Raw genomic sequence first — 14235 nt, forward strand, 5'->3', positions numbered from 1 at the left:
TTCAGATTTGGATTTCAGAGCTGATTATACGTGAGATTACCCTTGATAAGCCAAAAAAAAAAATCGATTTTTGGGCCAAAAGTGAAGTACTTTAAAAATTGATTGTATTACACTTTTCTTTAGTATTTTGACCTCAGGAATCTGAATCTGGAAGAAAAATTGAGCTGTCTCTAAAATTGACCGAGTTATCGCCAATTTTCAGTTTTTTGGGGTCAAAAATAAAAAATTGATTTTTTGGTCTATCTAACAGGAATTTGAGCTCAGGAATCCGAATCCGAAAGAAAAATTGATCTATCTGCGGAAATTACCGAGTTATCCTCATTTTTAGGCATTTTTTACCATAAAAATGGAGATATCTCCAAGGGAAAAAATCGTAGCTCAATTTGGACGACGGATTCGTGTTCCTGAGGTCAAAATACATGAGAAAAGTGCCATACGATCGATTTAAAAAAATAAAAATTTTTGGTGAAAATTTGAAAAAATCGTAAGGGGTACCCCTTGGAAAAATCTCAAATTTTGGGAAAAAATTTTTATTTTTTAAAACTGATCGTATGGCACTTTTCTTATGTATTTTGACCCCAGGAACACGAATCCGTCGAGTAAATTGAGCTACGATTTTTTCCCTTCGAGATATCTGATTGTTCTCGCATCTCAGAACGATGAATTAGCTATACCTTCCTGGATGAAAGCGATGTTATGACGTTGACTGAAGATGGTTATGATGAGTATTGAGTATTGCAGGGCTCTGCGAAGATAAATGGGAGGAAAGTACAAGGTAAGAAATTAAAATATACGATTATTGATCCATTTTCACGAAAAAGTTTATTCTCATATTCCATGCATTACAATCTCAACGACGATTCTGTTATTTCAATCAACATTGCATATCGTTTTACTCTTTTCTGTTCTGTTAGTCAAATAAATAGTTTACACAATAATTATGATACTTAGTAATTATAATAGTAATGATAATAATAGTAATTATATTCATAAATAATAATCATGATGATTATCATTATAATTAGGATAACAGTAACATCGATACTATTTTCTACGACAATAATAGTATTGATAGTTCGAGCTAGAATATTCATAATCCATACATTTTCAAATGTCATAGAACGCGTACGGGTATAAATTCAATACAGATTGTCGATTCTTCGAAAACTGTATCGAATCATGTAAACCCTCACTGGGTGCATGTACCTGCGAAGGGATTTCAATTTTCGAAAACGTAGGGATCATATAATCGTTCTATACCTATATGTGTTCACGTGTCGACTTGATTTCTCCATGTTCGTTCATCCGCGATATTATACCTACATCAAAAACTGTCAGCGATTATTATATCATACATAATATTCGTTGATAAAATTTAAGGAACGTTGAAGAAATTAAACGAAACTATATCTTATGTTCGTATATCTTATACAACGTCATAGTATTGTATACGTACGTATAACGTGTGCAGTCCGATATAATATTTACATATTACGATATTACTTACATACGCGTACTTATAGTTATATTGACGGTTTATCATATTTCTACCACGTTGCTTTGAATTCTGCTATTCTGGTGGGGCGCGGTACGGAATGGAATCAATAAATAAATATCAAAAAACGAAACAAAATTCAATCACGTTTTTACGCTAGTTTCTGATGCCGGTAAATTTTCTTGGATCTTATTGAGTATTGCCTCCTTTTCCTTTTCCTTCTCTTTTTCCTCTTTTTCCAGACCAGATATCACGTAAACCGGCTGATGATTGTAAGCCAGGAAACGTTGGTCAGGTGCAAGTGTCTTCGAGTGGTCCCTCGCGTTCATCTATGTGATAAATTCAAAAAAAAAAAAAAACGTTATAGTCTTGGCATTCATCCCGTGACAAAAAATTTCTTTGGTAGGTGTAGTAAAAACGGGCATACTTTTTTTCGATACATCATAAGGAGAATAAGTAAACTGCATATAACGAATCCGCTAGCTGCTCCGAGGACAACCGTAGCAGTTTGATAAAATGGTACGTCAATTTCAGTAAATATTTCCCTCTGTTTCAGGGCAACTATCCGCGAATTTCCTGTAGTTTGACTAACCGCCCTGTGTCTGAATCTTGAGGCTGTCGCGTCCGGTTTCGATTCGAGGAGCGATAGTTTCCTCGCCCTTATCAATTCCTCCAGTCGAAAAGCAACGTCCACTTTGTTAGGTCCTGCTATCTCGAAATTCAAGGAAGCCGAATCCTCGTTCACTTCAACATCGATTATTCCATCTCTCACCGTCGTACCCAATTTACGCAACGCGTTTTCCGCGCTTAATATCAATCGCGCTTCGTCGGACGACACGAAAGTACCTGGCAAATGAAGCGATACTTCGACAGCCTCGACCGGCGTAGGTACTGTAGAAAAAAATAGACAATTCGAATGGTTAGATATTCACATAAATAAAGAATAGTAATATACCGTTGACAAATGACCTACAGCATATTCTCGATCCTCTAAGGAAAGGTTCGGTTTCCGTGAGTTGATTTCCAGCCTCGTCAACGCACCAACAATGTTCCCCAGAGCATTGAGTCGGCTCAAATCTTCCCTGATTGTCGCAAATCGCTTCGGCGTGTCCATTTTCTCGCATTTTTCTGCACCTAGTACCGCGTTCTTTATTATTACCGGGTGTTCCTTGTTCTTCATTTTGCATGTATTCCTTGACGAGAGGTTCAATTTCTATACTTCTTCCAGCGGGACCCCTTCGAGCTTGTCTGAAATTGCATCTTGGTTCCGTTCCTCTTATTAGGGAACCTTTTATCGGCTCTCCTCGTCTATCAACGCACCAACAAACACCTACGTGCTCGAGACACTGAACAGCACCCCATCCTCCGGTGTCTTGATTGCATCTTGGCAGAAAAGTCGGCTGTTTGAGTCTCTGCGACGTTTTTGTATTCCTTTCCCTTAATCTTTCACACTGCGATAAAACGGGACAAACTTTGTCACATACCGATTTACTCGGGAAATCGTTATGCCCAACCGCGCAACCCGGTCTTTTGAGACATTCGTTTTTCTCAGGATCAAAATACCACCTCTGTTCCCCATTCTTATCTTCTTTGGATTCCGATCCCTGGCATTCAGAAACTTGCGGAACTTCGAAGCAAACGTCTCGAGGCTTAGGACAGCAAACTGCGTACTCTCCCAGTGGTGAAAGTTCGCATTTGTGAGTCGATGGGCATGCCGATCCTCTGGGACCGCACGTTTCCGGTTCCCCACTTACTCCCAACAGTGGAAAGCCATTCGGACAAGGATTTTCTTTCTTCGGAAGGCAAACAGGAACCGGGGGACAAGGTGGCGCACTGCAGGCAACCTCGACCATTCTACAGGCTTCATTTTCTCCTCTGCAAGTGACGTTTCTGCATGGGTCTCTGCAAGAACATATCGGGCATCCAGATCCCACGTCCAATTCGTATCCTTCGTCGCAAACCAATGGACAGTCTACAACTCCGGGACATCTTTGGGGCTCGTTGCACCTTGGAACTATCCCTTTCAAGTTTCTGGTTCCGGCCTTTTCCCTTCCTTCCTGATCAACGCACCAGCACATTCCTCCATGGCATTGAACCGGTTCAAAGGCACCGGAAGCATCGCATCTCGGTATGTAAAATCGTCTAGCTGGTTCACCCGATTCCCTTGCCGCATGTTCCGCGAGTCCCCGGGCATGCTGACAAGCGGTCGCAACCAGAGGAGCAACGCACTGCGTTCCGCAACCCGTTGAACAACATTTTTCCGAGCCGGCACACTCTTGATCACTTCCGCAGTTCAAATCACAACTCGATGACCGGGGAACTAGGTATGGGCACTGTCCGAATTTCGCTGCCAGACACGCCGGAACCGGAGGACAGTTTTGATTTTTTCCGCAATTAACGTCGACCATAGCACAAGTGGAATGAAGACCGCAGTTCACTCCTTTGCAGGGGTCGACGCACTCGCAAATATCGCAACCATTTTGATCCAGAGAAAAACCGTAGGGGCAGCTCAGCGAACAGGAAGATGAAATCGGTGGACAGTTCGAAATCAACGATGACTCTAGTGCTGCGCAATCGGTATCCGGAGTTACGGAATCACGGAAAATTACTCCGTTTTCTTTCACGCAGGAACAGGAAGCGTTGGAAACGCATTGGAGACGTTGGTAACTACCGTCAGCTTCGCAAATCGGTGACGGTAACGCAAGAGACATTCCGTCCCGAGTTCCTTCCATACGGTCCGAAAAATCTCTCAGATATTCGCACACTGAAGGGAGAGTGAGGAGAAAATAATTTAGTCGGGTCCAAAAAAGAATCTATGATATCCTAATCTGATTATAAACGTGAGACTTACTCGTCGGGAGTTTGAGACGATTCGGAGAATTGATGGGACAGCAAACGGACTGGCCTGCGTCCGGTACGATTGAACATTTGTGATTGTTTGGACACTCTGAAGCAGCACTGCAGGTCACAGCATTGCCCTTTTCGTCAGTTAGCGGCACTCCAGAGGTACAGGGATTCGCGTAAGTCTTCTTTTTTGGTCTACATTCCGGTTTAGTGGGACACAAAAAGTCCGGACAACCCTCTTCGCGGATTAAAACGCAGCCTTGACCAAGAGGACAGGGAAATCTACGGGGAGAAGAATGACGTTGAAAACAAATCGAAGAAAATAGTGCTTCGTTGATATAATTGAATAATTTCTTTTTTTCTCACCCCTCGCAAGCGTCATCACATTCGCAGGTCGGGCATCCGGAAGCGTCGGTTTTGAAACCGTATTGACAAACTTGGGCGCATTGCTGAGGAGAGCAGGCAGCAGGAAGTGATCTTGCTTTCTGGATACCTTTGCAATCCACCGTTTCAGCTGGTCCCATAGATCCAGCTAATTTACGTCCCTCGATATCGACGCACCAGCAAACCAAACCGTTACGGGAACATTGTTTTGGCTTGAATACACCAGCTGAAAAATGATGGCGTCAGAGGGGATGTTTAAAAAATTATGTTCGATTCGAATGAAGGTAAATGCTTCGTACCTTCGTCGCACTGGGGGATGTAACCCCTTCCCTGTCTCTCGGAAATACTCAAAAGTTCCGCAAGCATTCTGTGCTGATTGCAATTACTCAGTCCCTCGGGAGCGGTGCAATGTCCTCCACATAATTCGTTGACGCAACATTTTTGGGGAGCCGGACATTCGAGATCATGTTGACAGAACGCTCCGCAGATCGGTGATTCCTGTTTGGGACAGGTTCCCGGTCTTTGTAGGCTCTGGACTCCGGAAGGGCAACAAACTCCGTATTCTTGTTTCGGTTCTACCAAGCATCTATAAAGCGGTGGGCAATTCGGTTTGCCCGGTGTATTGCCGCACAAAAATGGACGCGGCGAGTCCGATATTTGAAGTGGTTCGCCAGCCGGACATACCGAAGTCAGGGACTTCGATCTTCGACAACTAGGAATCGGAGGACACGGAGGACTCGTGCATGACTCGTCCACCAATTCGCAGGCTTGATTCGCACCTGGACAAGTCACACCGCGACAGGGATCGCGACATTCGCAACGCGGGCATCCGGTTACTTGGTCTATCTGGGGATAAAAAAAAAATCGATCAAAATCAATCGGATAGTTTTAACGTTCGATGTTATAAATTCGGCGTCCTTGGTACGTGGACCGACCTCGAAACCCAGAGGGCAAAGCATTCGGCATGTGTGAGCTGGACATGGTTTAGGTTTTTTACAGTTGACGAGCTTTTTCGACGATACTCTGGTCCCCGGTAATTCTCCTCCGACGTTATCGACGCACCAGCAGGATTTTCCCTTGGGATCGCACTGGACCTCTTCGAATTCCCCGGTAACATTGTTGCACTTTGGTATGAACTGGAGAGGTGAATTCGGGCCGAGTGCTCTCGACCTCCTTGTAGCTGCAAGAGCTACTCTTTGACATCCAGTTAATTCCGAGGCGACACATTTTTTCCCACATGCTGTTTCGCAGCATATTTCATCCGAATTACCGGACGAACATTCCAAAGATGTTCGGCAACTGGGTGACCGAGATGGGCAGATATTCTGTTCCAACAGTGTCGGACATCTTCCTGTTACCTGAAGCGCTGATGAGGAAACTGGAGGAAAAACGAATGGTTCGCTATTATTCTAATTACAATTCGTTGCGCGATATTGCGTTTATTTTTATTTTTATTAGAAATCGGCTTGTGTAATTTATTTTAATCGTGATGAAAAAAATAATTACTGTGCGGCGTGAAATTCATATTTCATTTGTATTCGTTACTCACCAGCAGCGGTAACTTGGTAAGACGATAAAGGAGCGATTGTTTGTACAGTGAATATTAACACCCACACTGCAATTGCGCAGGTATTTCCCCCGCTGTAGGAATCAGCACGCATCATCGATACATCAATCGGGTGTTTTTAGGGCCTCACTTATTCTGCAAAAACGAGTTTTCAAATTTTAGTTTTCTTTTCATTTCCTCTTTCACCGCTACCGTATATTCTACATAGAGCAGTGGTTCGATGGACTCGTTTATTAATGCATCGTACGATGGGAATACGATATAAAATTTTTGAAAGTAGCAGCTCCTGCTGCATAATGCATGACGATTATAAATATCGGGCCTTGGCGACGCCAGATACAGAAAGAGTGACAATATATCGTAATAATAATCTATGTGAAGAATGAAAAAAATAAAAAGAATACATTCATTGCGACATGTAGGTATACATCGCCCAACATCCGGTCGAAAACTCTTGCTGCATGCTTATGGGTGAGACAAAACGTTTACAAATAATATAATGAATATGACAAAACTATAAAACGGACGCGAACGATCTCCACGAAAGATCTGTACTCGAGTCTGGGGGGTACACATCAATACAAGGGGAATATACGTATTGTATATAGTATACTGCGAGTGACGGAATCGTAAAGACCGGATGTGGGTCAATATTCGTAATTTGTAGTTCCTTCCGGGTCGTCGCGGCATACGTGTCTCTCGGTACCAAGCAAGAACTTTCTATTGTCGTACCCACATTTGTCCTTACATGTTACATGTGTATATCTATCCAACTAGCATCGGAGTTTGCATCGTCTGTTTACGGATTATTCATCCTACACATATATGTATTATATTGCGAGCCGCGTCACTCGCTTGCAAATATGTGATTACAGTTTTCGTCACTAAAAACTTTCTTAAATTACAAGTATACTGTAGTTACTGTATCTGGTTCTTGACTCCGATAAATTTCACCTGTGTTACACATACGAATTTCGCTGAAAATTGTCTCTGAAAAATTAAATATTCCCATGTTGTTTGAATCACTTTGAAGTAAAACACCATTTTCGCAGGTGCAGCGGTTCGGAACAGGCTTCCTACTTCCGCAGGAAGTTTGGATATTTTATTACCACACAATTGTGAGTTTTTACATTCAGAAAACATGATACGAAATACCCTGTAAAATGATATTCTTAAGTTCGCATATTATATTCAGCAAAGAAGACCCTGTACTCTTGAAATATGTACGACAAACAACTTCATCGATTATTTTTATTGGATTTTGATGAGCGCGGAATTTCACATTTATCCATGCCTAATTTTGTACTATTTGTCCACCTTATATACCCTATAGTATACGTCCAAGAGAAGATGGAAATTTTAGAAATCGTGCATTTATTAAAGGCGCGCGTATATAATTGTTCGAAAAGCCAGATATGTCGTATACAGGAGAAAGACGAAAAAAAAAACTTATTAGTCGGCCATGGCTCGCGCAGAATGCAGATCTGGTTATACGGAAATATATACATGCAATACGAATACGAATCAAGTTTTGTCGGAATCGGATATCGGTGTCAGTAACTGCAAAACTAGGCTGTTCCGATCTGGTTAACTTCCTGATGGAACATCTCGATTACTGCGATGCAAATGCGATAATCTTATAAGTGCGGAAATAATCCGTTAACGATTGATGATTTCAGACGAAGCGCGAATCGAAAACTACATCACGACCGCCGTGATATTCGAACCGGTAAAAATCCGATCTAATTCTTGTAGAATTTTGATAAAGGTCTCCATTAATTGATGAATATAATGCAGGGCACACGGAGTGCCTATTTTAAATTACATGGTATTCTCAAAACTAGAAATGGCATCTTTGCTGTTGAAAGATTGCCCAGTTCCTTCAGAATTCATCCTGAAGGATCCCGATGCCGCATGTGCGTTGACGCTATTTGGTCATCGATTGAACTTGGCATTTTGCCGTTGAAAATATTTTCATAATCAATTGAAACTTACCTCAATAATTTTGGTAATCCAAAAAGGAATCGGCGCACAGCAAGTTGAAACAAAAACGAATAATTGTTCTATCCGTTATCAATAACTATCGTGTTATACCCTCAATTTTGTTTCGTCGTTCGATGTTTGAATGATATATTCAAATGTTTCGCGGTTCGAACTTTGATGATAACGTTTTAAAAATTGTTCATATTCTTTGAAATCTTTATACTCCAACCATTTATTATCGCAATGATCAAACTCCCGTCGAAATGACACTAATAAGGCGACACAATAACGCGTCGAGAGACCTACGAGTTTTGGAATATTATATGTTCACAACGAAGTCACTCCAGAGACTGACTGCACGGCATCATAAGCAGCAAGGAAACGTTCAACGCTGTCCCGTTTCAAAGCCAAGCGCCAATCTGCAGCAGCGATGCTTTAAGCCCACATGACGATGACCCCCTTCTTTGTACCTGCAGAATACTCGACACCGCGACAAGATGCCGATAGGGATGACCGAGAACTGTGCTGCAGATCCTGATCAATAAGGATACGAATCAACACACCGTCAATAAATATCATAAGCTATCAATCAAAGTTGGATCGATCATTACCACGCACTATACAGAGCTAACTTTGAGGGATTAACACCTGGACGTACGTTTTACCTGTGTAAAAAATCGATGTACGTCGCACATTGGTCTAGGATCTGATCTGTATGAGGAATCATAATTTAGGATGCATCATCGTAATTATCGGTAGCGTATGCGGTTGAAAAACCAAATTTACAAGGTGAGTATATAGTACCGGCTGGTGGAGGAGCATTTATTTGTTCGTTATTATGTTGGGGAACGGGTTCAGCCGTGGCATTCCAAAGCGCCTTGAGGCGTTCGCCGAGGCCCAGTGACCGACATTCGTTGGTTCGTGACGTTCGTGGCTATTTCACTCCTCTCTTTCCATCTTTCCCCCATGCAGCTCTTGACGCCGACGAGTATAACCACCTGGTATTCGTCGGAATAATCCGATTCACGGTTCTTCACCCGCATCTCTCCTCCTCCTAATCGATCAACGATTATTTTGCGGGCGTATCGTCATCTGGGCATGACGGTAGTTATGCTCAGTTTTTTATATTTTTTTCATATATATATCAAGATAAAAATGATACCATGGTTCTGGAATGGGAGAGTGGAGGGATTGAGAGCCGCTGGATGAAGAGAAGAATTCAGAGCTCTGCGAATGTGCACGATATATGAAAGAGAGGGAGAACGCCGTGAAATCAGAATCCAGAACCGGAGAAGAGGACATCGGAGGTCGAGGTCGCGGGGTTTCCTTGCGCATCTGAAAGCTGATCGCGTCCAAGCGTTGCTAATTAAAATACACATCATTATACTTGGTAGGTGACTAATACCGAGCGGTAATAATAAAATAATTATCATTTACCGGAATAGTTGATAAAAAAAAAAAAGATTCACCGTAATGGTAACAATCATTATACTATAGATATAGGTATGATGAATACTATACGATATTTATTCCGCGTGAAAACCGGACGTTTACACATATGTAGGTAGAATAACGGTGACCAACGCCTGCGCGAGTTATTCACCTTGTTGTTCTTTTATGTGTTTATACATGTACATTTCCTGAGTATCCTGCACCGAATCGAGACTATAATTCCGTTTTAGTATACATCCTGGATCCCAGTTTTTTATCCCCTCATGTAATTATGTGTCAGCTATTCGAGGCTCCTATAATGCGATGAGGTCATAGGCATTAATTTAATTTCAAACTAATTCTACATGCGCATACATTGAGGGCTGCGGTTCTTCTATTCATGTAAGACCTTGTTTCGCATTGTGTTGTAATCTTTTAGGATGTTGTATCCGCGTACTTCCCATTTCCGATCCAAATACTTTTGGAAATACGTATTAGAAGTTTTCTCATAGCTCGTAGAAGCAACTTTTTATTCTTGGTAAGTGAATTAATTTTCGTTTGCCCCATCTTCAACAGGATATGCTTATAAATTTGAATAATATTTGAGTGATCATGCGCACAGATTCGAATTAGAATTTGTTGAATAAAAAACTACGGATACTTTCTTCGTTGTGATTGAAATATGTTAAATAAATGTAGATGAGGGAAAAGATCGGACTTTTTTTCGTGTGTATGTAAAATTGTACAACATATATGAATAAAATAAGAGAAAGGTAATAGGAATACCGGAATTTAATGTGTGCGTGGATGTTTTCTGAAGTGAAAATACCAGACGAGCATCACAGTTTTCTGTTTAACTGAGTCTTCTGTGGGGTATAACCCGCGATTGGAAGGTCGGATTACAGTCATTCCGATTTCTATATATGTTAGGTTGAAAGTTGAATTGTATGCTATTCTTTGAACCGGTCAGGATTCATCAAGGATGAATGAATAGGATCAACTGTATAATTATTCACGGCATTGTAACCAGCGAGAATAAAAAGAATCAGTTATTGTATAAATAAGGTGATATGGCAAGAGCTATGCAAGCACAATAGTATAAGATGAAGCGATTATTTGCTAATTGATCATCTTTCTTTTCCATATTCATAATATAGGCCGGTATATACAATTATGAGGTTGGTGAAAACTTTCAACAGATATGAAGCGTGTAAAATACGCCAATTAGAAATTGCCCTACCAGCTATATCATCTACCGTACTTCAATATGTAGCAATCTTTTCTTTAACAAAAAATAATTGACCACGTTCATCGAAAATACTGTCGTGCTTTGATGAACAAGCGACCAAAAATATTAATTCAGAAATAATTCACCAAAGTGTGTGATCGATATAATTTTCAGGCCATCAGAAGTCATTCAACTCCACTGCTATGTTAATAATTTCATTAACGCTACCATATAAAAAGTCATATACACATATTAATCTGATGTAAACTCATATAGCAAGATTTTGTGATACCCGATTCTTCTAGCCTGCAGTCAATTTCAACCCCTAGCGGTCACACTGGGGAGATTTTTCCCTGCAGTAAAGAAAAATCGGTCCAGAAATACCAATTTGAAATATTGAGACTCCAAGAAATTCATAGACATTCTGAAACATGTTTTCCAACTTCAAGTATGGTTTAAAAGAGCCAATATGAAGATAATTGAACAAAAAAAATTATACATAATGTGCAAAGTCGGGGTAAATGACGTTTTTTAGAATAAAAATCATTACTTGGTCATTGAATTTAAAGGGCTAATAATTTAGGATGGGACACTCAATACGTAGCACAGGAATAAAAGAATTATGCTGTCGCTGCTTCTTTTGAAAACTATATTTTTCCGCAGAATGAAGATGACAAAAAATGAAAGATATAGATAAAATGCATATTTTTTAACATATCTTTACATGTATGAAAATTAAGAATAATTTTGTTCGATTACATATTTTTTCGAAGAATTCAAACTTACCGACTCTGTAGAATAATCGGTATATTTGTTGGTAACTTTTCAGGTCTTTAGTCGATAAGTTAGACACATGGAGGTTTTGTGACAGCGCTGTCAGTGGAATCAAGCGAAACTTGAGTGAGGAGCTGTCACATTTAAAATACTTTAACCGTTGCACGTTACACTGGATAAACAATTCAGTTTTTACTAATTCAGACACCTCAATCGTAATTTGAATCAACATGAACTCTATAGAGTAAGTAACTGTAAATGTAAAGCTCTTTGATAGTGCTGAATAGACAAATGTTCAGATTCCTTCATATGGGAGCTGTGGCTTAACCTACAGTATTTGCTTATATTGTTGTATCGGATCCTTCTTTCACTTCCAGCTTGGCAAAAACAATAGATCCACGATTCTGGAAGAGTAACCGGTTGGCGAGCTTTGAGAATTGGCCATTTCAATCCGACTGCTCTTGCACCCCTGAAAAGATGGCTGCAGCGGGATTCATCTTAATTGGGGAAAGAGAGATAGAACCTGATCTAGTGGAATGTTTCATCTGCGGCAAGCAGCTTGACGACTGGGACTCTGATGACGATCCATGGTAAGCACAATCTATTCAACATCTGTAGCCTCTACACTGATGGATTTTGGCTTGTGACAAAGATTATGAGTTACATCAATTTTTCAGGAGTGAGCATAAGAAGCACATGCCATCTTGCGCTTTTGTGGAACTAGGAAAAAGGGATGAAGTTGAATGGACCGTTGCCGAATTATTCACCCTCCACAAGGAGTTTGTTAAAAGATCACTGGTAAGTAAATGGTTAGCATTAGAAAGCAAGTCTGGAGAACCCATAAAATTTGCTTCTCAGCAATGATTCAAGCATATTGGTAAAATTACACAAGTCCGATTACGACAAATCATTGGTAAAGTTTTGACGTTTAGTCAGGTACTGCCTGAAGATAACTATACTCGAGATTTTATTGAGCTTGGGCAGCACCAAATTTTGCTCACAATCAGATTCCACATGAGTGATTTTGTCTATGTTATAAGTTAGGCTGATGACGTCAGAGGAACCAATAATGATTGGGATTATGATCGTGGGTTAATAACTTGGTAAAAAATAATGACTACTCTTTCTTATTGGCCCTTGTTTTTTTATTTATTTACTTTTTTTCACATAGAGTGGCTTATCTATTCAATAGGCAGCTGCACACACCATGGAATATTACTGTGTAGATGTGGCTTGAAAAACAAGTTCTTATCTCTAAAGATTATGATTTTAATACCTGCCAATGTTTTAATTACAGTTCTCTGTGACTAATACCCTTTACTGCTTTTTAGGCCTTAGGTATCCAGCTGACACTGAGCTCTTTATTACCTTACCTACCTTACCTACCTTATAAAAATTCCGACCTACTAGTTTTGTAAATCGTATATATGCATTTTTCAAATATCTAAAACCTGCAAAGATCTGACAAGTACTCGATTTGAATCAATTTTCCAAACATGACCGCTTATTCTCTTTACCCTTATCGTATTGCAGAAAAAAAAGTACGAGCTTGCAGTTTCCAAACTGAAGGCTGAAGCTGCTGAATTGTCTGATCAGATAAGCAAATCTCAAAAGACAGTTCGAAAGCTTCGCAGAGCAAAATCTAAACGGTCTGATGCCTAGATCTGGAACGCGATAAATTATTGCCATCATCAATGATCGGTCGACTGATTAATTGTTACTCATTTTATTCTATTTTGTAAAGGCCTAGCTAGTTTTTGAACTCTTATTAGTGAGGACGTGTACCGTTCAGTTTTAAAAGTATCAGAATATAAAATAATTAAATTTGAAGACTTTTATACAGCCGAAACGATTCCTATTGCATCAAAAATGGGTAGAATAAAGAAGACCTTTCTAATTTGTACGTATGATTAGTGCCATGAAGTATTCGAATATATCGGATTTATCCATGTTACTTGGAATAAATGTTCCTGAAATCTCAATAATATTTTATTACCTGCCATGGATTCTATACATTTTAAAGTTTTTACTGGATTGAATTTTATTCCAAACAGTAGCTAACATACGCCGAATGTCAAACTTTCTAATAAATCAAGCTATTGTATCGAATAAATGTGCACGAATGTTGCATTTCTAAATTCCACAGTGGACTATTATATACTCATTTCGTAATGGTAAAGTCCCGATTCCTCTCTCCTTGAAATATCCCCCTGTCGAGTATCCGTTCAGACCGAAACCGTACTCTCCAAGGTTTGATCGGCAAAATATCAGCAACGTTATAAGAATCTTCTATTTTTGCAAGCAAATTTTTCCATTCGATGGAAAATCGCTGGGACGCTTCGCTATCTTTTATCTTGTCAAGCGACATGCTCTGTAGTCTTGTGCATATTCCGTGGTCAATGTACCGGGGAGAGCGTAGAGTAATGATAATTATAATTACTTATCACCGCAATGTGTACGACACGATAATATACACAACCAGCTCTACGCTGTAGTTCCTTTTGATAACCACAATTAGTATGATAATTA

General features: G+C 40.1%; 2 protein-coding genes across 3 annotated transcripts; one reads left to right on the forward strand and one right to left on the reverse strand.

The window, feature by feature from the left end:
* Positions 1-803: 803 nt before the first annotated feature.
* On the reverse strand, positions 804-8695 carry LOC105689322 (balbiani ring protein 3). The gene is made up of 9 exons (XM_012406242.3): positions 8286-8695; positions 6273-6425; positions 5659-6101; positions 5023-5569; positions 4706-4949; positions 4347-4621; positions 2469-4259; positions 1923-2386; positions 804-1824 (listed from the first exon to the last, which is right to left on the reverse strand). Exons 2-9 carry the CDS (start codon positions 6385-6387, stop codon positions 1639-1641), a joined length of 4065 nt encoding a protein of 1354 aa, XP_012261665.2. The 5' UTR covers positions 6388-6425; positions 8286-8695; the 3' UTR covers positions 804-1638.
* Positions 8696-11754: 3059 nt separating this feature from the next.
* Positions 11755-13849, forward strand: LOC105689359 (baculoviral IAP repeat-containing protein 5-like). Of its 2 annotated transcripts, none has more exons than XM_048652655.1 (4): positions 11755-11950; positions 12084-12296; positions 12384-12508; positions 13240-13849. In XM_048652655.1, the coding sequence occupies exons 1-4, from the start codon at positions 11937-11939 to the stop codon at positions 13278-13280; spliced, it is 393 nt and encodes a 130-aa protein (XP_048508612.1). In that variant the 5' UTR covers positions 11755-11936; the 3' UTR covers positions 13281-13849. The 2 variants fall into 2 exon arrangements, with proteins under 2 accessions (XP_048508612.1, XP_012261740.2); XM_012406317.3 differs by having other exon boundaries at positions 11765-11950; positions 12384-12504.
* Positions 13850-14235: the final 386 nt, after the last annotated feature.

Source organism: Athalia rosae, chromosome 3 (assembly GCF_917208135.1).
Source record: "Athalia rosae chromosome 3, iyAthRosa1.1, whole genome shotgun sequence".
Classification (NCBI taxonomy): Eukaryota; Metazoa; Arthropoda; class Insecta; order Hymenoptera; family Athaliidae; genus Athalia; species Athalia rosae.

Coding starts and splice junctions, on each gene's coding strand:
- LOC105689322 (XM_012406242.3), bottom strand. CDS start 6,387: ATGATGCGTGCTGATTCCTACAGCGGGGGAAATACCTGCGCAATTGCA. Junction 6,102..6,272: donor TTACCAAGTTACCGCTGCTG/GTGAGTAACGAA, acceptor TTTTTCCTCCAG/TTTCCTCATCAGCGCTTCAG. Junction 4,260..4,346: donor TCGTCTCAAACTCCCGACGA/GTAAGTCTCACG, acceptor CTCTCCCTTCAG/TGTGCGAATATCTGAGAGAT.
- LOC105689359 (XM_012406317.3), top strand. Junction 12,297..12,383: donor GACTCTGATGACGATCCATG/GTAAGCACAATC, acceptor TCAATTTTTCAG/GAGTGAGCATAAGAAGCACA. Junction 12,505..13,239: donor AGTTTGTTAAAAGATCACTG/GTAAGTAAATGG, acceptor ATCGTATTGCAG/AAAAAAAAGTACGAGCTTGC.